Source organism: Physella acuta, unplaced genomic scaffold (genome assembly GCF_028476545.2).
Source record: "Physella acuta isolate Inbredline_101_S28 unplaced genomic scaffold, ASM2847654v3 ptg001554l, whole genome shotgun sequence".
Lineage (NCBI taxonomy): Eukaryota > Metazoa > Mollusca > Gastropoda > Physidae > Physella > Physella acuta.
In genome coordinates, this window is record NW_026733069.1 from 60824 (window position 1) to 82504 (window position 21681).

The window sequence follows — 21681 nt, forward strand, 5'->3', positions numbered from 1 at the left end:
GGAATACGGCCATTAGCATGGGCCGCGTTAGAGCACCAGTAGGCTATCGCGCTTTGTAAGATGACGTAAATACTTAAATTCAATTTCGCTAAACTAAGCGAAAATTTAGTAATGTTCCATCGTTTGAGGAAATTTATTTTTTGGACTTAAATTGAAATATCATGTTGACTGTCTGGCTATTAATTTCCGAATATCACTTTTAATGTATCAAGATTCAGAACTATAATTTACTTTAATAAGTGTCATCTTATCGTTTATTGTGCTTTTTATAAAGCGCAGAGCAGCTTCAAAATCGGACGGCCATCCTGTTTTCACCAAGCTTCTTTTGGAGCTTAATATGGGTAGTCTAGTTCTATACGGTGAGAGCTTAATACATTTTTAAAGGCCGAAAGTTTCAAGACAGCAAGCTTGCAGAAATAACTACGTACGTTTAAATGGACGAGTGATAGATGTGTTAGGGGCCGTTTAATGAACACCAACTTATGTAATCAAATTAAACGTCGCAAAAGCGTCAAAAAGGCAGTGCTTGTTGTTTTTTTTCTATAAAATTAGCCTAACGGTCGGCGGTACCGCTACATGGCGTCACGTGCGAGCGTTAACTCGGTGACGATGTGCTAAGTGGGGGAATGAAAAAGGTGGGGGTTCAAGAAATGCGACTCGGCAAGCTTTTTACATTTCTTGACCCTTCTTAATAGTTCTTTCGTCCCCACTGAGAAAATGGATCACCAATGAATGACGCGTCATACTTCTACAGCTGGTCTTTCTCCCACAACCATCCCGTTTTCACGAAAAAAAAACCTGACCCGTCTCCAAAATCACATCGCTGAGTTCTATTCAACCTCTCCCCACCACAAATAACAATTTCTATCTGAAACAATATGTTCATATGTTTGCTCTGTAATAATGCACGCTGTCATTACTATCTCAAGAGCGACGTCATTTATGAGCGATCTAATATTGATTTGCTTACTCAACTTACTGCAAATAAAGTGTTCAAAAGTTCGACCTCCCAACAATTGTTGTGGTCATGGATGCACACTATTAAGTCTGATAAGGTCTATTAGTCATTCATGTCAACTATATTAAAAAAAAAAAGAAAAATTACTATACAGGGGGTCATCCATAAATGATGTCATTCTTTTTTTGACGATTTTTACCTCCTCCCCTCCCCTCCGTCACACGTCGTCACAAAAACCAGACCCCCCCCCCCCCTAAAATGACGTCACACCTCAGCCTACAACCCCCCTCAAAATTGCAGTTGAATTGTTTTTAAACAGCTATATTTTTCCAAAATCTTGTCTGAACTCTGTCAGAATAGAGTATTTTAATCAATTGTTATTACAATGTATTAAAACAGTTTTTTAAAACGCAAAATAACGTCTAAAATTCGTTTTCTAACATTGCTTTTTTAAAATGCAAAAGTGTGACGTCGCACTATCTGAACCCCCCCCCCCCCCCTACCCCTAATCACACAACGTCACAAAATTACGGACCCCCCTCCCCCCTACGAGTGTGACGTCATTTATGGACGACCCCCGGCATATATTAAAGCAATACAAAACAATCATATTAAACCACAAAATCAACACTAAAGACATGCGAATAGACAATTTATTGTTTTTAAAACATGGCCGCTGCTTGTATTTACTCATTGTTGTCTCGAACGGAGTAGTTTAAAGTTTATTCCAGGATATTTATGACTGGTTTGGTCTTGGATTGTGATTTGTTATTCAATTATCTGTTATATTATGTAAAATATGACATAAATTTGGCCAAATGAAAGAAATATTCATTAGTTACCTTCATCGCACATTACTAGCTACGCTGGAATTTACGACGCTAAACTAAGATTTTACCTAATAATTTTTTTTTTAATAACCTATCTCATCCAATTATTTTATAGGAATATAATTAATTAATTCCATAAAAAGTATAACATTTAGGCCTTTCAATCTGATTACCAAAACTAAAATTACAGCCAAAATAAGGCCAGCAGAAATAGCCTTATTAACTAATATTAACTTAACACAACTGAGTAACTCATTTAAATGGTTTCATCATCATGGCCACCAAAATAGTAAAAAAAAGTATCACTGTACAAATTTGGCATTCTGGTCAATAGAGATCAGTTATCTATATCAATACTATCAGCGGTTAATATAGCTTAAGGTGTTTAATTTATTACCGTGTTTTTTGCATTGATATTATTTATTATTAATTACATAAGTTTTTAGGATATTTCAATATTTAGTATGCATTATTTAACTGATAATCAAAAGAACCAAAGGATTTTTTATTTGCCTTGTACAGAAATATAGGCCTATACCTTACACTACACCTAATAAACTATAGGGCCTAAAGATAGTAAAATAAACATTTATCTAAAAATAGAATTCCACCATTATTAATTTGGGGGACAAAGGGAATCAAAATATTATAAATAAATGTTATAGGTCTATGCATGTTTAATATTAATAAAACATGTTTATATTAAAGCGGCATCACCCTAGAAAACCAGGTCATTGTACTGTCAAATTTGTTCAGGCTCTTTATTTTCAAAGAGAAAAAAAAGCTGTTCTTAACATTTTCTGGTATAGAAAGCAGATAATTCATTTTGTATTTAAAGCTCATTGTTTTGATCAGATAACACCCCCCACCCCCTCCCTCCCACCACACACACAATACCAGGTGTTGTTCAAATAATAATTATGTGTATATACTAAAACCAATACAAAATTCACACCACTCTTATCCAACAGTTTAAGTTTTTAATAATTCTAGTATGTTCAATTAATTTTTTTTTGTTTCCAGGGCAAATCAATTTGTTTACTTGATTACTTTTTATTATAAGTTTATTAATTAATTTAGTACACATTCAATATTGGTTATTTAAAATAATATTTTTATAAATACTTATTTTGTTTGTTTTAGGGAGAAAGAAATTCTTAACCATGCAGAGGAAAGTGAAGCCTTTTTCTCACTCTTTGTTGCTCTTGCTAGCAATGCTTTATGTTCATTGTCTGGATCATGTGAGTGATTGGGACTGTTACTTTTAAATAATTTGTATCATTAGTTTTAAATTACAATAAGAAATCATTTAACTTTGTCATGCACTTATTTGTTAGATATTTATTTCATTTCAGTATCCAAGTCTAATCTTCCCCAAGTTGCTTCTGCCTGTAAAGTATTGCTGTCTTTTCTTCTCAACCGATTGGAGACACCCAATAAAGCTTGTGCAGTTACACCAGTATGCAGTTTATACTTTATGATTTATTCTACCTGTATCTTGTTTTTCTTTAATAAGACTACTGAAATTAAAAAATCAAAAACTTTTGACAATTTAATAACTTCTAAATTTGTGAAATAATCATGAACATTTTTAAATCTTTAAAATATAATATAGAACAAGTATATGATAATTTCTAACATACTCTGTTTAAAGAAATTTTGTCTGCTCCTTTGGATTAAAAGTGTCATAATGTATAAACATATCTATGTTTTTTTTCAAAATCTAAAATATATTTGTATCTTTTGATTTAGAAGTATCTAGTGATTCTAATAAATGGCCTATGTCGTGGAGGTCAGTGCTTGTCCAGATCAGATGTGGTGACCTTTAACTGTTTGTTCAAGCCAGCAGAACCTCCATTTTCAAAGGAAGAAAAGAATTATGGTCAGTCTCTTGTCAATAAATACATGCAGCTTATTTCAACATAACAAAATACATTATTATGATAATTGGTTTAAAATGTTAAAATGTTGCTTATGTTTTAGATGCCCCTGACAAAGAGAAATCAAAAGACAAAAAGCTACCAAGATTAGACACACAAACAGACTTGTTTGATCAAATGACCTCAGTATTTTCCGACATGATACCAACATCATCAGCTTCAAAATCTGATATGACAACTGATTTGACAGACAAAGAACCAAAGACTCCAGTTTCATTAATATGTAAGTACTTTATATGTTATATCTTGTAGTATATTTAAGAAGTTTGTCTAAGTATTTGTACTTATTACAAATCTTTTTTTTTGTAGCCCAAGTTTCAGAGGGTACAGAAGATTTAAGCAATGCTTTTGCTCAGAAAAATACGGAGTCTCTACTGAATATGAATGGGGCTGATATTCTGCTGGGTGTCTGCACACAGCTGACATTTCTCAGCAAGTACATGCAACGTTACAAGGATGCACTTGCAGGTTCTGCTTTCCTTCTTCCTGGAACACTTTCCCAAGCTTTGACTACAAGAAATGGGTTTGTAAAATTCATTCAATTAACAGAATCCTTAATTTGCTATTATGTTTTAGAAGGAAAATTTTGTGTTAGACCCACCATTTATTTTTGATTTTCTTCACTTACAGGTACCAGTTTTTACTGACAGAAGTTTCAGATGTATGGAGGGCATTTTCATTGCCAATATTAGAACCTTTGACACCTAAAAGACTGAAGACCATTGTAGAAATTACACTTGGATGCTTATTTGCTGCAGTTTCTGTTGCGACTGCTGACACAGTGGTGAATGCTGTACGGCCATCTGGTCCTTCACAAGCACCAGGCGCTAAAGATGAGGAGATGGACAATCAAGGACATAGTATAGTTCAAAAAAGTGTATGTTTACATTTCAATAGCAAAAAATGTGATATTTATTTACAAATGATATTGGAAAACAATTAAACTGAGTAAAACATTACAGGATTTTCATTATTGTTTATCAAAATAGAGGTTTTATCTGAAAAGTATAAAAAATAACCAGTAATCAATTTTTTTACAGCTTGAAATCTTTAATTGGGTTTCTTCAGCAGTAAAAACATCAACCAGAGCTGGTGGAAGTGTAAGTGACAATTTTAAAAAATAAATAAAAAGCTGTTGTTTCTAGAATACTTAATAGCTTTTAAATGTAGTATAAGGATAGTTAATTAGAATAAAAATTCTGTAATGTCTTATTCTTTTTATTTTGAAACTGTAGGTGGCTCAGAATCTAAATCTTCTTGCTGCTTGGGAAACATTAAAAGGTTTACAAGGTATCTTGTTGCTCACACCAGCTGCCATTTTGGAAAGGAAAGACTTCAAGCCCAAAACACCAGCAGAGGCAACACCCAAGAAGGAACCAGCAAATTTGCCAGCAAGACCAACATCTGCTAAAAGGTATCACATTTTTCATCTTCCGATTACTCACTTGTTTCACATTACCATCCTCTGTATCTCCCAATCTGATGTATAATATGAAAGAAGTGAATAGCCAGCATTTTAAAATGATTTTAAAATTCTCTTGTTCAGTGGTCCTCCATTCCTGAGTGTTACAGCTGTTGCCCTAGCAACGAATGCTATCCAACTTTTGACACCACTTTTAGAAGACTTGAACATGGAAGGATCAGATGAAAATATTTCAGTGAGTTGACTTATATTTAGATGTTCTGTATTATAATCCTTATTTTATGCAATTGACAATTAACTTTCTGTATATGTGTGTAATGTTTATTGCATAGATAACTTTGTTATAACATTTCTGAACAACTTTCTTTAAATACTTTTATTTTTGACATTGGATGGACTGAAATAATTTTAATGACCAATTTTTTGTGGGCACACTCTGTGAATAATAGAAAAAGTATTGTACATTTCTTAATACATTTTAAAAAAATTGTTTTCAGAGTTCCCCTCCCGGTGATGAAACAGGACTTGAGATAAATTTGTTAGAAAATCTAACTGCCTGGGCAAGAGTAAAACATTTGCTAAGAACTATTTGCCTTCCTGACCTGATGATACAGCTCATGTCAACAGCTTTCAAAAAGGTTTGATTTAATGATTCTTACTTAACTCTTTACAATTCTCAGGTTTAGTAGAAAAATATTGGAGTACACTGGTCTCAATTGTAAAATGTCCACTAGACATTATTAAACAAGGAAAGTATATAGTGTTATGCACCATTCTTTAGGTAATTGAATAGAGAATCAGCAGAGATTAAAAAATCCAATGTAGCAGGTATGGCCTTGATGGCACAATTAATTAATTAATTAATTAAAATTGATTTTACTTTTTTAAAAACAATTACATGAAAAACACCAAGAACAAAAAAAATAAGCCAAGTCCTATAATGAAACAAAGTAATGTTTATTGGATAGATAAATCATTTCTGCATTTAAAAAAGGTTATGTGATGCATTTAGGACAAGAACTAAAAAAAATATACAATAAACAATAACATGACCTGTGTAAGGGGAAATAAGTAAAAAATTTATAAAAAAGTAATCTGCAAATAAATTAATATAAAATAGGATAAGCAAAATAAAAACAACAAGATTCAAGAAGATTTGTGAAATTATAACAAACAGTTACTCTTTTTGTGAATACAGATATGTATCACAATTGCGACACTTAGTACTGACCCCCCCCCCATTATTTATTACTTATTTTCCTGAATACTAATTGCTTGATCAACATACAACTGTGTATAATTACCTCCTACCTATGTTCTGCTGTTTACCTTTACTGAACCATAAGTTGTCTCAAAGATTGACATCACAGACTGTTTTATTATCGCGCCACTCAACTGTTACAATGTCACCCTCGCTAAACCATAGCATGTCACCTCTTTTTGAAACTTTTTCAAAAGACCTATCTTTTAGGGCAATAAGAAAACCTTTCCTATTTTTATAATTGTGCCACAAAAACCAATTTCACATTTAAAAGATCTTTAAATAGTTTAAGTTTAGTGTACAAGCTGTCAAAAAATAAAAGATATACCTCACGCAAGACTGATTGTGACGATATGGTAACTACATCATAAGATAAGCCAGAGGTGGAAGTCTGTGGTGTCTTGTCTTCAAACATCAGCAAACCTAAAAAAAGAACTCATCTATAGATCTATAGTTAAATTTTACCACCTTTTGGAAATAGGTCTTGTAAGTCCACAGTGTGCTGCATAACCGTTGGTATACATAACAATTGTCTTCACCATATCCACTGTAAAGTACAGCTTGACGAAATGACACAGGGCTAAGGGATTCCCTAGCAGCTCTTTTAGTTAAAATGTCCCCATTGACTAAGAAGTGTTCCATGTTTCTTAGCAGGTTGGAATTTAGGATCTGGAGGTCCACCATCTACATCAGGATGCTGTCTTGGGTCTGAAATCAAAACATGAAATATATGTTGACTTGGCTAGATGATTTATTATAAATATAGGCCTAATACTTAGAATATAAAATAATGTAATAGCTATAAAAACAAGAGAATATTGAAATACTTAAAATATATATTAGAAACTAAGCAACTATAGCTAGTTAACAGTGAATACAAAGCAGAAATATTTAGACAAAGCTACAAGATGCTAGAGCATACACTGTAAACAGCTCCTTAGCAACCATTATTTTTAATTTACTGGTGTGAATGGTGCATTTTATTTTATTTTTATTTAATATTTTATAAATAATATAAATACTTCATATTATATCGATATTTCCAGAAGAGGATGGTGTAATTAATATGAGTGCTTGTTATAATGATTAAGTTCATGGTGGGGCAATTTAATTAAAAATGTTCAGTCTTAACATTGAAAAAAAAAGTTGTCAACTCACCGATGTCAGTCCCTATGTTGTGTTGAGTTATTAACTGAGTGAGATATTTCCCAAATCATCGTTTGAATCTTCGAATTCTGTTTCCACAATATCTTTATCAGACGATTCACCACAAAAACTCATATCACTTGCGGTGTTAAACATTTTATTTTCATTTAATTCGAAGAGTCTGTCTCAAATCGACTTCACTAAAAATCCAAAATGGCGTAAGCAAGGCATGCTCGGTTCAAGCGTTTTCTTTCGCTTTTTTTCACAAAAAGAAAATAAGTTTCGCATTTTATGTGTGTTTTTTATAAATGCTAAAACAATTAGGAAAATAATGCAATTTTAAAAAAATAAAAAAGCTTCGGGATTATTATAAAAAAAACACATTTCTGCGTCGATCTTATAAGAACGATAGCTAAGGGAGAGAATTGAAAAGAGTTAAGCTTTTTCTAAAATAAATGGTTGAACTTGAATAAGTGTTTATAATTTTAAAATTTCTGTTTAATAGGCAGTTTATTTGAAGCGCATGAAGCAAGGTTCTGATTCTCAAGAGACCATCAGTAGCAGCAGCACATCAGATTCCAATACATTCTATGAGGATGACTTCAGTACATCAGAGGAGAGCAGTGAAGGTTAGCATTTAGTTTCCATTAAATGCTGAACTGGGTGAATTTCTGTTATCAACTATAGAGCTGGTTTTTTTTTTTGGTTGAATGCTCTAGTGAAAGATGCAGTTTTAATGAAAACACTTTACTTTGACATTAACTTTCTGACATGATATTATTTATTAAATTCCTTGAATCCACAACTCTCTTGCTTAGACATTTCAAAAGATGATTTTTCATGATGTTGCAGATGATGACTCAGAGCCTATACTTGGTCAATGGCTAGAGGAGGCTCTGTCACCCTGTGACTCAACCAACACAGCACCACCACCACCTCTTCCCCCTCGTGTAGATGCTTTAGGGGGTGAGGGGAAAAGACAAAGAGAGACAAGTGTTGGAGAAAGAAGTCCAAGCTTTGTCCCAGATAAACGGGAGCCTGAAGGGGTAACTCTTCTTTTACAGTATTTTTTAAATTGTTTTGTTTTAAAAAATAAATAAATGAGTTTACATTCATTTCGCCTTTTTATTTGTATCAGTAACTGAAGTTAATTTTGTTTGAAAACAATACTTCACAATTTTTAAAAATTTGATAGTCTACACTTATAAATACTTGTTCTTGTATAATTTAAACAGTTCACCAACTTGGTCAGCACCATAATGAATTTTTTGAACACACATCTCCTGACTTCACGCAATGAAAACATCAGATTTATAACCAGGTAAAATTATCACAATTTTGTGTTTAAATAGAGTAAAGGTGAGGTTTTTATTTTTATGAACAGCGTGGTGATTGTCTTAACATGTTTATGTTGCAGGTCCTCAATCACACAGGAGCAAGTTTCACTGATTGCTCAACTAACTAAAGACTTGGACAAAGAATGTGCTAGAGTGGACAATGGTTTGTAGCTTTCACCTCTTTTCAACTTAGCCTTATACAAAACTTTTTTATACTCATTTTCATGGGATTCCAAAAGGAATTCATTTACCAACTAAAATTTTCCAACTCTGGAAGCAAAGGAAATATTTTTAAAAAAATTAGAATTTATCTGGTTGAAATTCAGACATCTAATAAACCATTTTTCTTTCAGACAAAGGTTACACATCTGTCTCTGTGATGTTGGCAAGATTTAACCATAACTTGATTGCTACTGAAGTTTTGTCAGAAAGTTTACAGGTGAAATTTTTTTTATTTTACTTTATGTGTGTCATATCTCCAATATTCTTTATATGACTAAATGCTGTTACTTTTTTCCCATAATCAGATTAAAAATGCAGTATTAAAAACACATTTTTGTAACATGACAGTGGTTTAATAATGATTTTCAAAACTATTATGTGATCTCGAGAAGACTAAAGAATGTTATTAGCATAAAACCATAGGGATATTTTTTGCTAATTTTTTTACAAAATGTTAAATTGTTCCCACTTAGGATTGCTACTTGACATGTCTGGGTGTAAGTCCTACAAGTCCTGACCCATGGCCACTCACTGTCCACCCAAGATGTCTGTCTGTACTGGTCAGTGTGCTGTTGTTAAGACAACAACAGGAGAGAGGGGACAAAGAGCTTAAAGCAGGATCTGCTGACAATGCAGTTATAGCTATATGGGACAAGTTTCTCAAACACCTTCAGACAGCTGTTGAAAACTCTGAAAATAAAACTGAAATTATGGAAGGTTATTAAAACTTTTTAATTTGATTAGTACTTTTGTTTATAATAAATTTTTAATCTATACTCAATTAATATTTGTACCTTCAGTCTTATGTCATTATTGATGCTATATTATTTGATACACGTCACATAAATAAATACAAACAAAATGATAATACAAATTAATGCTTAAAATAACATTAAAACAAATCATTTATCTTTTTCTGTTTGCAGATGTTAATGTGGAACATGTGCAGGTGCTAATGTTTCTGTTTCATGGTCTACGTCTTGCACAAAAGAAAGGAATCCTTATCAAAATCTGTCAGATAATTCTGGATGTTTCTCAGACTGAACGCAAGTAAGTGAAGTTTACTAATAAAAGTCAGTTAACAATTTGTTTATAAATTTTTAATAAGATAGTGTGAAATATTTATTTTATTAAAAAATTTTAATATTAACATTCTTTGAAAACTTGAAAAAGTATTCTAATTATTTTTGTTTTAAAACTCTTTTATTTTAAAACTCTTTTATTTTAAAACTCTTTTATTTTAAAACTCTTTTATTTTAAAACTCTTTTATTTTAAAACTCTTTTATTTTAAAACTCTTTTATTTTAAAACTCTTTTATTTTAAAACTCTTTTATTTTAAAACTCTTTTATTTTAAAACTCTTTTACTTTAAAAGTCGGATGGAAAGAACTGTCCCTCTGGCCCTCAGTAGACTGGTACTGATACTTGAATATCTACTGCATTTCTTTTATGATCCACCAGCTCTACTCATGGAACAGGTACTGAAACACTAATTCGTTTATTTCTTGGCTTAATTAATAGTGAAATTTTAAACTGTTATCATTGTATGGTTAATAATATAATAGTTTTTGAGGACAAGACTAAACCATTCTTTATGATTACTCAGCTCCTGTCTGTTTATATAATTCTTAAACTGAATTTTCCCAATATATTTAACCACAGTATTCCTTCATAAGTTGAGGTCAGAGAAAAACATGAACTCTACTTCATCTGTATGTTCTGAAAGTGTTCCTTAGGTTTTAAACTAACTTTTGTTTCTGTCAGGTCCAACACAATCTGTTTACCTTGTACGCTCAATCTGGAGATAAAGAGACCTCCACTAAATCCATCAAATATTTCCCATGTCGAGAAGTAGAGGAGAACTTCAGAAGGAGTCTACAACCACCTGAGGCTTCTGAAGGTATTAAATAAACTTATTGTAGCTGCAGAGTTCTGAAAACTAATCTGTGCACTAAAATTTAAAGTCACTGTACTTGTTTATAATGTACAGTATTGACCATCCATATTCACTTTTATATGTAATTGTTTTTGTTGCACATAATTTATCAGAGAAAAATTTGTGTTCATTAAAGTAGGTTCCATGAAGCCAAGGTTCTACCACTTATGTCCACCTGACCCCAACATTCAAGATGTTGCTAAAATTGATGGGCTCGTAAGTTTTTTTTAATGTAAACTTAATATTATTGTTAGACTGGACCCCACCCCAGTTGAGTAAATGCTAACAAAAGAAGTATTTATTATCCACAGGCCCTGGGTGTTCTGCTGGGCCGTGAATACAAGCTCAACTATAACCAGTTCTACTCCTCTTGTATCAGACTTCTGATGGCAGGGTCACAGTGTGATAAAACTAAAGAAAAATTGTCTTTACTGGTAAAGTCTGCTTTTAAAATTTATTCATGGAAGTTAAATGAACATTTTCAGACTTAGAAACTTTATATTGAAATTTGCTGTTCTTTTACATTCAGGATGCATCAGCAATGCACTACCATTTTCTTTTACTGTGGCGTTTGCTGTCTTGCCTACCCCCATCAGTTGATTACATTCATCTTCTGAAGAACACAAATGTGTCTATGGAAGGTGCCTACATACTACATACATTGCGGTGGGCACCTCGCATTGGGCACAAGTATTATGGAGTGTGGACTCAAGTAAGTTCTATTATGGCTTCAGCATTAGAATAGATACTTTTAAAATGATATAAAGTGTTGAACCAATATTTATGTTATATTAACTTCGAGCTCTATTGTTTCAGGAATGTTTAGTGAAACAAGGGCTCAACCCTACAGAAGCAACTGAGATTGTGGAGACAGCTGCAGCCCTCACAAATACCAGCAGATTTGATGTGATGCTTGCCATGTCCTACATAAGGGAACAGGTAAAATATCCTTTTTACTATTTTATTTACTTTTTAAAGCAAAGACATAAGGATAAAGTATTAACAGTTAATAGGTTTTGTCATTAGAGTTTCAAATATTAAAAAAAAATTCAACATCTCCAGATTTCAAAACTGCCATGTATTTCAACAAATGAACTAAGCTCAAAAGATCTGCCAGGAATGTCAGATATCCTTATTCTCGATGCCATGGTGGCCAAATGTCAGGTGTCATTAGATGAAACTTACACTAAAGCAATGGTGAGCTTACCTTTAAATATTTTTAAAAAAATATACCTATTCTATTCTACTTATTTTTTTTAGCATTGGCATGTTATTTAAAAAAAATTAACACATTGGTTTTGTTCTTTATTTCTTATTAAAATCTTAGACTGATCCAGAACCCAACAAAGCAATGCAGTTCACTAAAGACTTGATTCCTGCCATTTTTACTCTCATAGAAGCATTTAGTGCATTTGCCAGGTTAGTTTATTTGTTGCTTTTAGTGTTTGTAATGTATGTCTAGATTGGCTAGCTTGGACAGTAACTTCATTAAACACAATCCTAACAGGTTTTTCAATACGGCATTTAAACCCAGAAAATATAATTACGTTAAAGTTGTAGCTTATATGTTAAATTTGTTGGAAAAAATTCAGTAAAAGAGGTGAAAACTATTGCAGTTTTGTTTGTCATTATACTGTGCATATTTATTTAATTTTTGTGAAAATAATAAATATTACATAAATACTTGTAGATCCTGCATCTTGACCAAAGTGGCAACACCAGAGGATAAAACTTTAACCAGCCAGCGTCTGAAGGCATTTGGTCAGGTGCTGAGTGTTGGCTCAAGCCATCCCAGTGCTGTCAAAGGCCTAGGGTCTAGTGTTGTTGGCCTCTTGCCCAGCTCTGTGAGGAATGCTGTGGACAAATGGAACAGTAGTGGGGGCAATGAGTTTCCTACCATGGGAGCATGGGTGAGCCTAGTTTCACATTTTTTATTCATTCTTTCTGCTACTTCTCTGGCTCAGGGTTGTCTAGTTGTGAGTTTGAAGGTTGAAGTGACAATAGGTTCAGTAAGACTAAGGTAAAAATAACTATGTATTTATGTTTACAGAGAAACGCGTTTGCAGCAGATCCCATCCCTAGTGAGAGCTACATTGATGCCATCCATAGTGCTCATATGGTCACACTATCTGGTATACACAGTTTTCCTATCAATTTATCCAGTTTAATTCAATATTTAATCTTCCTATGTGTTTTTTTTGTGTAAAAAATACAACTACAATATATTTACTTAGTTTATTCATTAATAGTTATTTTATGTAGAACTTAAACACCTATCAATCAGTAATCATATGTGATAAAAATAACTTAATTTTATGTATTGTATTTGTTGTTGCTAAGCCAAAATTTTGTCTACATTGATTCTAACTTTAATCAGGTCAATCACCATTTTGTATAAATGCATCTCTGAGACATGTTCTTCATTCACTGGTCCGTTTTGGAAGTGATCTAATTGTGTAAGTTTTTTTTTTTAATTGTCCTAGTCAAATAATTCAGGTTTGACATTTAAAAAAACCCCAAGTTTATGAACAAATGTAATCCGTTGTGTAATCTGTACAATTGTTTGAAAACTTGACAGATGGTGTCCTGATGATGCCAATAGCTCTGAGCTGATAAGGGTCATGTTTCCTCTCATCTATGATGTGACCACCGAGTACCTTAAGGACATGGTAATTCTTTTTAACTTTTGAGTCCTTGGTTATTAAGACAAACTAGGCACATGCAGGCCTTTTGTTAACTTTTGCTGGTGTTGTAACTTTTTTCTTGTGTCTTAGGTAATGAATCTGAAAGAAAAGTTCTTGGGTCCACAAGAAGAAGCCAGATTTGAAGAGAAAGCTTACAAGCATGCTATACAAGCTTGTGACCAAGTGATTGTGGAATTCTCTGATGCTGAAAGGTAGACTTCATATACTTTAGGAAGCAGCACATGGAGATTACAATTAATGTAGTTAAATATTGTTTTAAAAATTATCTTTAATGAAAAAAATTCCCCAAGACCCAATTTCAGCTGTAATAGGTAAGTGAAAAAATAACAAAAAAGTAAAAAGTTAATTCAAAATAATGATTTGGCTCTCTATATTAATGAGTACTAACCATTTTAGTGGTTTGGATGAAAAGATTCTCTATGAATGTATCAAGTTTATTGAGACTAATTTGGAGAAACCAGCTGCCAGGAAAGCCTTCACTGCAGTCTACACTGACAATGCAGGTAAAATGTACATATTTGAAAGTTTTTAAATAGACTTTATACTGTAGTTTACTTGAAAATTTTGACCACCTGTTACAATAATTACTCTTCGTTCATCTGTACAGATATTACATCACTTTTGCTGTCAGTTGCAAGAAGCAATTTGAGTGATACATACACTACTCACATCCTGAGATTTTTCATCAAACTTTTCCATCTTGGTAAATTAATTTAATAATTTTATTCTTTGAATTCATTGTTTTTGTAATACTGATATATTGCATTCTTAAAATATATTTTATATTTTGATGGTTTATTATGATAAAGTATTTGTTATCCATATGTCATTAAAAATAATTTGACTTCTCTCATCAAGCTGAAAGAGAGCCAAATGATGAAAACCTGCGTGCCCTTTGTCAAGGTCTGACTAGGCTTGCCACAGTTGACAAAGTAGATTTACAGAATTTCCTGACTAAAATCATCAAAGGTCTAGAGGTAAATATTACTGCATTAGATGTAGTTATGCACACCTAGTTTGCTATGTGATTCCATGTTTGTAATGTTTTAACAGATTCTAATTTTCATCAACTTGTGTGTCTGCAGGAAACCTCTGATGAAACTGTGGTCAGAGAAAACAACAATTTATTGCAGACTTTGTTTCAGCATATTGTCAGAGAAAGAAGGTTTGTTATTTATGTGACTTATTAATCCCATAAAATTACTAGGAAACTACTTGATTAACCCCTTTACCGTGTAAAAAAAAAAATAATTTTCTTTTGGAAATAGTGTATTTTTTTTTTCATTATTTGATTTGTTATGTTGTCCTGACAAAATAAAACATCATTTTGAGTGAAAATGAGTTGCCATTTAGAATTTATGAGGTAAATATAAAGAAGGTAATTCAAAAGCACAGTACCAACATCACGTGATGACCTATTTTTATCATACGCTGTTGAATTGGCTGTTAGATTAGCCTCCCTCTACATTGTTATTGATTTCCAATGCTATTTTCGTATCAAAACGAGTTAACTCGCGACGCACGGCACACAGACGACTTTTTTATCTGAAGACGAGTTAACTCGTGATGTACGGTTAAGCCCAGATTTTATATGACGAGTTAACTCGTGACACACGGTAAAGGGGTTAATAGATTTTTTTTTGGCTTATCGCAAGCTTACACCTTGCTTTTTTTTTGTGTGTTCCATAAATTCAAATAATGTTAAATATGAAATTTTAGTAGTTGAGATGTTTCTTTGGCTCAGCAATTGCTGGTACACAGTGTTCTTTATTGCCAGTATCAACATCTTTTATTTTTAAAAGTCTTTAGATGTTAATGCCTAATTGTCAGTCTGCTTGTTTCTGTGTGGACTAACAGGATTATTCTGACAGCTTTTCACTGTCTTATATAAATTCCATTGGGGTGTGTTAAGATAATTGAAATTTCAGTACATGATCACATTAAATAAATTTTACAAAAAATGTAAATTACTCATGTAAAAAGTTAACAAAAAAGTCTATTTACCAGTCCTATTGGTGAAGATGGTGTGATCACCATTCTACAAGCTATTCTTCCCATGGGAGGACCACTCTTGGAGTCGAGTCAGCGCTCTGATTTACTGGCCTTCCCAGATTTGATGGTCATTTTACAAACCCTGGCTGGAGCAGGAAGTGGTTATGGCCATGTTCTCTTGTTTCAGACTGCCCAGCAATGGCTGGAGCTCTGGTAACTAACATTCCCTCTTTACTTTAAAATTTTTAAATAATTAGATTACAAAATTAATATTTTACTTATTATAATAATAATTGTTGCACTCAATACAATTTATGGATACTTTCTTTTATTAATAAATGCTATAGTTTATTCACTCCATTGATTTTTATCTATAATTATTAAATTCCAGCAAATCAAGTTTGACCACTAAAGAAACATTAGAAACAGCAATCACAAATGAAAATGAAAAGGTGATACATTCTTATTTGTTACATTTCTAATTAAACACATGTAATGTAGTGTGTTTAAGATGCTGTAGTCACAAGCTTTTTATTCAAACCTATTTTATCTGAAATTTTCAGCAAGGACTGCTGGAAACTTTGTGTTGTTTGTTGTCCTATATTGGAGAAATCCTGGGAGCTCTAAAAATAACAACAGACAGGGCAAGGTCATATTCTCCACTTTTTGAGCAAGAAATTTTGCCTCCACAAGAGTCTGAAGGAGATTGGGCTGAAGATCTTGGTCATGATGATGAGGATTCTGCTGGAGAAGATTCGGTTTGAATTATTTACTTGTTTGCTTCAGTAATTTGTCCAATTGAAAATACTCAGAAAAATAAATATAGGACTGTTTCAGCATTTTAAGAAATCATATTTTAAACATTTTTTAAAACTATGTAAAACAAGATACTATCTTTAATTTAATGTAATTTTTGTTTTTTTTAGGATGAAGAGACTTTAAACAACAAGCTTTGTACATTTACTATTACACAGAAAGAGTTCATGAACCAACACTGGTAAGAAACTTTCTTTAACTATAATAAACTGTACAATCTAACTAACGATTATGACGATGTAAAATGTTTATAACAATGTAACAACTGCTAACTATTATTATTGTAAATGCAATAATTAAAAAATACCACAATACTAAACATTCTACCTGATTACTAAGTTTGCTGTTAGTCAATATTATAATCAATGGGACATGAAATAAACCTCTTGTAAAAACTGCTGCAGGTATCATTGCCATACATGCAAGATGGTGGATGGAGTTGGTGTGTGTACCATGTGTGCAAAGGTGTGTCACAAAGATCATGACTTGACCTATGCCAAGTTTGGTTCTTTTTTTTGTGATTGTGGTGCAAAGGAAGATGGAAGCTGTAAGGTTAGTTCACACCTTTTTCCAAATTGTACACTTAATTTAAAACTGTTTTCAAAATGCATTTTAATATGTCAAGAAAATAGAAATAATCATATCCGTTATTTACTGATCTTAAATGTCTGTTTGGTATTTGTGTGCAGGCCCTTATCAAGAGAACTGCACTGGGAGGCTTGGATAGTGTAGCCCCGTTATCACAGTCTCCATTTGCACTGGAGAACCTCCAACACCACAGTTCATTGAGGCGACGCCTCTCACCATTCCCTGATAATGAGGCTGGTAAATCTGAAGGTCTGAGGTCACTGGAGCTCTACAACAAGGCAAGAGAGGCTCTTTGTGCTCAGATACAGGTGGCTACTGTTCTTTTATTGACTGCTACTCTAAACGAGAAGTCAAAGCACTTCTGTTCACTTGAGGTTTTCATCTTTTAAGGAAGATTAATTTCTTTTTTCCTCTTCCTTATGCTTTCCTCTTCCCTATCCTTTACTTTCTAATGGTAATTATAACAGTTGGACACTAAATTACAAAGTATAAAAATAGTAAATATGAATCATCATCCGATAATGAATAGAAAACTGTTAAAAATCCCTATCAAATGTTTTTTTATTCTTCAGAATCACAGAGAACAGCTTCTAACACTTTTGGTAAGGAAATTTTTATTAATTATAAAAACATATAAACCTTCTAAATCCGTTAATTGCAGCTTTTCTTGGTCACATACTTATTGTCTTGTTCATTTTCACAGAACACATCTGAAACAATAACCAATGTGCTGCACATTCTCAATGACATTGTACCACCCCTGAGTCAAAGGTACCAGGTTGCTTCATTGGCAGGGAGCAGCATCAATGCACAAAAGGCTTTACAAGATCTGCATTGTTTACCCAAGGAAGTGGAGAGTACCACAACTGATCAACTCATGGTAATTTCTTTAGTACTCTCTATATTTATTGTGTGTGCTCAGCTGCTGTTGTAGGTTTACTTGAGTTCTGTCTGATAACTTGATTGTGGGGGCATGACCAGCCTTAGTCTTCACATATAAAATGGTTTTGATAACTTGATTGTGTGGGCATGACCAGCCTTAGTCTACACATATACAATGGTTTTGTTTTTCAAGGACAAATTATGCTAGAACTATGACATTAAAATAATAAAGTAAAATATTGTGAGGTATGAGTGAGTTGATGTTGCTGAAGTTTCTGAGGTAATTATCTCCAGACTTATTGCTAGTATTCGTATTAATCAATTACAGTTGTTAATTGCTTTTTTCTCTTTTATAGACCGTTACATTAGGGTCACAAGAAGGGGCCTTTGAGAATGTTCGCATGAACTACAGTGGAGATCAAGGCCAAGCCATCCGACAGCTCATCACCACTCACATGTTGCGTCGTGTGGCCATGTGTGTTTTGTCCTCCCCTCAAGGCAAGAGACAACACCTGGCAGTTAGCCATGAAAAAGGAAAAATGACAATTTTACAGTTGAGTGCCCTGCTGAAGCAAGCAGATTCCAGCAAGAAAAAGTTAACTCTAACTGTAAGTTGTGTTATTGTTTGTGTTTCACAAAAATATTCTAAGCAAAAATCATGAAACATAATCTAATAAAATACTCAAAATATTTTTTCTAAGCGCTTGTCATCAGCTCCAGTCCCATTCACTGTCCTGTCCATCACAGGAAACCCCTGCAATGAAGATTACTTGGCTGTCTGTGGACTTAAGGTAACATTTCTTTCCTATATGTCGAATTTTTCTCTTTTTTTTTAAACTGGACCATAGTCTCTAACTGATAAGTTACTAATAAATGCCAGTAAAACTTAAACCTAAATTGTTTTGTTATTCAGGATTGTCATGTGATGACATTCACAAGTTCTGGAGCTGTTGCAGATCATTTAGTTCTGCATCCTTCTCTAGCCACTGGAAACTTCATTATCAAGGTCAGAAATTTATTATTATCAAAACTTGTTAGATTTTAAACATAATGTTTTTAGAAAAATAATTTCTCTTTCTTGACTGTTATTTGTCAATAAGTTCTATATAAAACATGTTTATTTTTGTACAGGCTATTTGGCTGCCAGGTTCCCAAACTGAATTAGCTATAGTCACAGCTGATTTTGTTAAGGTAAATTTTGTTTTACATTAAAAAAAATCATTCCATTTATAGATAAATAAAGTTAAGCACCCATTTTTTGTTTAAATAGACTTGGTAAAAACAAGCTTTTATTCCACAGATATATGATCTTGGTGTGGATGCTATCAGCCCACAGTACTATTTCCTGCTACCCAGTGGCAAAATTCGTGATGTAACCTTCATCTTTAATGATGAGAGTAGAGCCATGATCATGATGGCTTCATCTGGCTACATCTACACCCAGACCTTGGAGGATTCCAGCTCTGCTAAACATGGGCCTTTCTACATCACTAATGTTATGGAAGTCAAACATACTGATCTCAAGGTATGAATCAGTGGTATATTTAGATGTACTAGTTACCTGCTCCACATTTCTTGCTTCATCTATTGTGTATTAGAATATCAATAGAAAAGTTGGAATAGTTAGATGTACTCTTCAGCAGTAAGTAGTAAGGTTCCTTTTCAAACCTGATGGTCTACGGGGCAAGTGAAGTAGAGTTCACTTGTTTCTGTGACCTTGGCATATGAAGGGATTGTGTGGTCAGCACTTTGCCCAGCCGCCTTTACTTACCCTAACATGAGTTTGGTACCCATCAGAGCTGGGTGGGCTCAGGAACGGTAGATGTACTCTTTACATTCATCTTCTTTCTTAATTTAATCAGTTTTTTTTACAAATGTATTATTGTATGTATCAGGACATCAATGGGCAAGTTGCTGGTGGAGGTGTCTCAGTCTACTATTCACATGCTCTTCAGCTTATTTTCTTTAGCTATTCCTCAGGTGAGACTGATCATTTTTTTTTTATTGCAAATTTATATAACAGAGCAATGTTATGTTTGGTTTAGAGATAAGCTGTTAAAAGATCTTAATATATTTATCAATTCTTGTATTGTTATAGAAATTAAGCTTGCAACAATACAATGAGAGTTTTAAAAGTTTAGTTAAATTGCCATTTCCTTGTGGGAAAATAGAAACTTTTGCTAGTGAAACTGATTTGATATACAATGAACTGTTCTTGTTGCTAGGATCAGCAGTCTGTTAAGTACTCACCTCTGGCTCAACTAACACTTCAAGAACTTAGCAATCATTATAAGTATAATATTTATTGTTATCTGTTGTCCAGGCAAAAGTTTTGCTGCCCCAGTGGCCAAAGACTTATCAACAGTTACAAATCTTTTCCCAATCACATTCAAATGGTAAGTCTCTATACCTCACAGTTTATAGCTTACAGCTGATCAATCACAGACACAAGTAAGAGACTCAAACTCCTCTTGTTAATTTGTCACAGTTCCAATGGGGGAAGCAAAGGTGGGAACTCCCAGCCTCTGGTCTCATGGTCTGAGGTACCGGGTCACACTGGACTTCTGTACTGCATGGCCCAGACCAGCAACAATCCCATAGTTCTCATGGTCAAGCCAGATGTCATTATGGTGCAGGAGATCAAGGTTCTCCCATCTAAAGCTAAGGTTGGTGCTGCATATATGCTAATGTAAACAGTTGAGCCATTCATTCTCTATTCAGTGATTTTTAAATGTGTGGCAGCAATAGAGATGATTTTTAAATAGTTGAAAAAACATTTTCCATCTAGGTAAATGAAGGAAATATATTTGTCCAGCTAAATTATTGATGTAAAATATGTAATATTTTAGTGAAAATAATTTGATGAAAAGTTTAAGCTTTATCTTTAAATAATGCAAATTTTGATATCAAATACAGATTCAAGATGTTGTAGCCATTCGACATCCAGCTTCAAACTCCGACCAGGTAATATTATCATTGTGTAACATAATAGTGTCTTTTGAATTTACTGATTAGCATGAGACTGCTTTCTAATAGGTATCTGATTATATGACCTGACTTATTTTCAATACTGAGCTAAGGCATGTCATGTAATATCAGATCTCTATTAGTAAAAAAAACGTTTATTAGAACAGTTTCTTTATACTTAAATTCTTCAGCCAAGTTGTATTGTGTTTCAGCACCGGACCACAATGATACTTCTGTGTGAGGATGGTAGCTTAAGGATATACATGGCTAATGTGGATGCCACCAATTTCTGGATGTCTCCCAATCTGCAGCCTAAAAGTCCCATTGCTGTACTCAAACCAGTCAAGAAGAAGAAAATTGTCAAATCAGGTCAGCTAAATACTAAATAATATAATTAATAAGTGCAGTAATAAAAAAAATAAAGTGTGTCATTAAAAAAATTATAAAGTTAATCTGGTTTTGTTTGATAAAAACTTCAAAAAAATATTTGATAAACATTCCAGGTCGTACAAACAGCAGTATTTCATTCCCAGTTGATTTCTTTGAACACTGCCAGCATTCCAATGATGTGGAGGTAAGATAAACTACATTCATATATACCATTTTTATTTCTTCAATGTTAAGTCTTGGTATGGTTTAAAGCAACTTCTAAGTGTATACTATACGTGTGTCTTATTT

General features: G+C 33.1%; 1 protein-coding gene across 6 annotated transcripts in view; it reads left to right on the plus strand.

The window, feature by feature from the left end:
• LOC131928838 (E3 ubiquitin-protein ligase UBR4) overlaps positions 1–21681 on the plus strand; it is a 46585-nt gene that overhangs the window by 1756 nt on the left and 23148 nt on the right. For 2 of the 6 annotated variants that reach the window (XM_059284974.1, XM_059284976.1), the window contains exons 2-54: positions 2932–3029; positions 3144–3247; positions 3541–3670; positions 3772–3951; positions 4038–4251; positions 4359–4605; positions 4769–4828; positions 4964–5142; positions 5275–5386; positions 5649–5789; positions 8064–8187; positions 8411–8604; positions 8794–8879; positions 8976–9058; positions 9249–9334; positions 9591–9834; positions 10044–10167; positions 10493–10595; positions 10882–11017; positions 11190–11269; positions 11365–11487; positions 11583–11765; positions 11870–11992; positions 12116–12250; positions 12381–12472; positions 12744–12963; positions 13104–13185; positions 13431–13509; positions 13632–13722; positions 13828–13949; positions 14155–14261; positions 14366–14461; positions 14617–14735; positions 14844–14923; positions 15766–15963; positions 16142–16202; positions 16314–16508; positions 16677–16747; positions 16971–17118; positions 17256–17462; positions 17727–17756; positions 17858–18034; positions 18393–18644; positions 18738–18827; positions 18950–19042; positions 19168–19227; positions 19337–19561; positions 19932–20016; positions 20360–20432; positions 20525–20702; positions 20953–21000; positions 21195–21372; positions 21507–21577. In XM_059284974.1, the coding sequence (XP_059140957.1) occupies positions 2932–3029; positions 3144–3247; positions 3541–3670; positions 3772–3951; positions 4038–4251; positions 4359–4605; positions 4769–4828; positions 4964–5142; positions 5275–5386; positions 5649–5789; positions 8064–8187; positions 8411–8604; positions 8794–8879; positions 8976–9058; positions 9249–9334; positions 9591–9834; positions 10044–10167; positions 10493–10595; positions 10882–11017; positions 11190–11269; positions 11365–11487; positions 11583–11765; positions 11870–11992; positions 12116–12250; positions 12381–12472; positions 12744–12963; positions 13104–13185; positions 13431–13509; positions 13632–13722; positions 13828–13949; positions 14155–14261; positions 14366–14461; positions 14617–14735; positions 14844–14923; positions 15766–15963; positions 16142–16202; positions 16314–16508; positions 16677–16747; positions 16971–17118; positions 17256–17462; positions 17727–17756; positions 17858–18034; positions 18393–18644; positions 18738–18827; positions 18950–19042; positions 19168–19227; positions 19337–19561; positions 19932–20016; positions 20360–20432; positions 20525–20702; positions 20953–21000; positions 21195–21372; positions 21507–21577 (6817 nt within the window). The remainder of the gene's footprint in view (positions 1–2931; positions 3030–3143; positions 3248–3540; positions 3671–3771; positions 3952–4037; positions 4252–4358; positions 4606–4768; positions 4829–4963; positions 5143–5274; positions 5387–5648; positions 5790–8063; positions 8188–8410; positions 8605–8793; positions 8880–8975; positions 9059–9248; positions 9335–9590; positions 9835–10043; positions 10168–10492; positions 10596–10881; positions 11018–11189; positions 11270–11364; positions 11488–11582; positions 11766–11869; positions 11993–12115; positions 12251–12380; positions 12473–12743; positions 12964–13103; positions 13186–13430; positions 13510–13631; positions 13723–13827; positions 13950–14154; positions 14262–14365; positions 14462–14616; positions 14736–14843; positions 14924–15765; positions 15964–16141; positions 16203–16313; positions 16509–16676; positions 16748–16970; positions 17119–17255; positions 17463–17726; positions 17757–17857; positions 18035–18392; positions 18645–18737; positions 18828–18949; positions 19043–19167; positions 19228–19336; positions 19562–19931; positions 20017–20359; positions 20433–20524; positions 20703–20952; positions 21001–21194; positions 21373–21506; positions 21578–21681) is intronic. The other 4 variants (XM_059284977.1, XM_059284979.1, XM_059284978.1 and 1 more) reach the window with 3 other exon arrangements.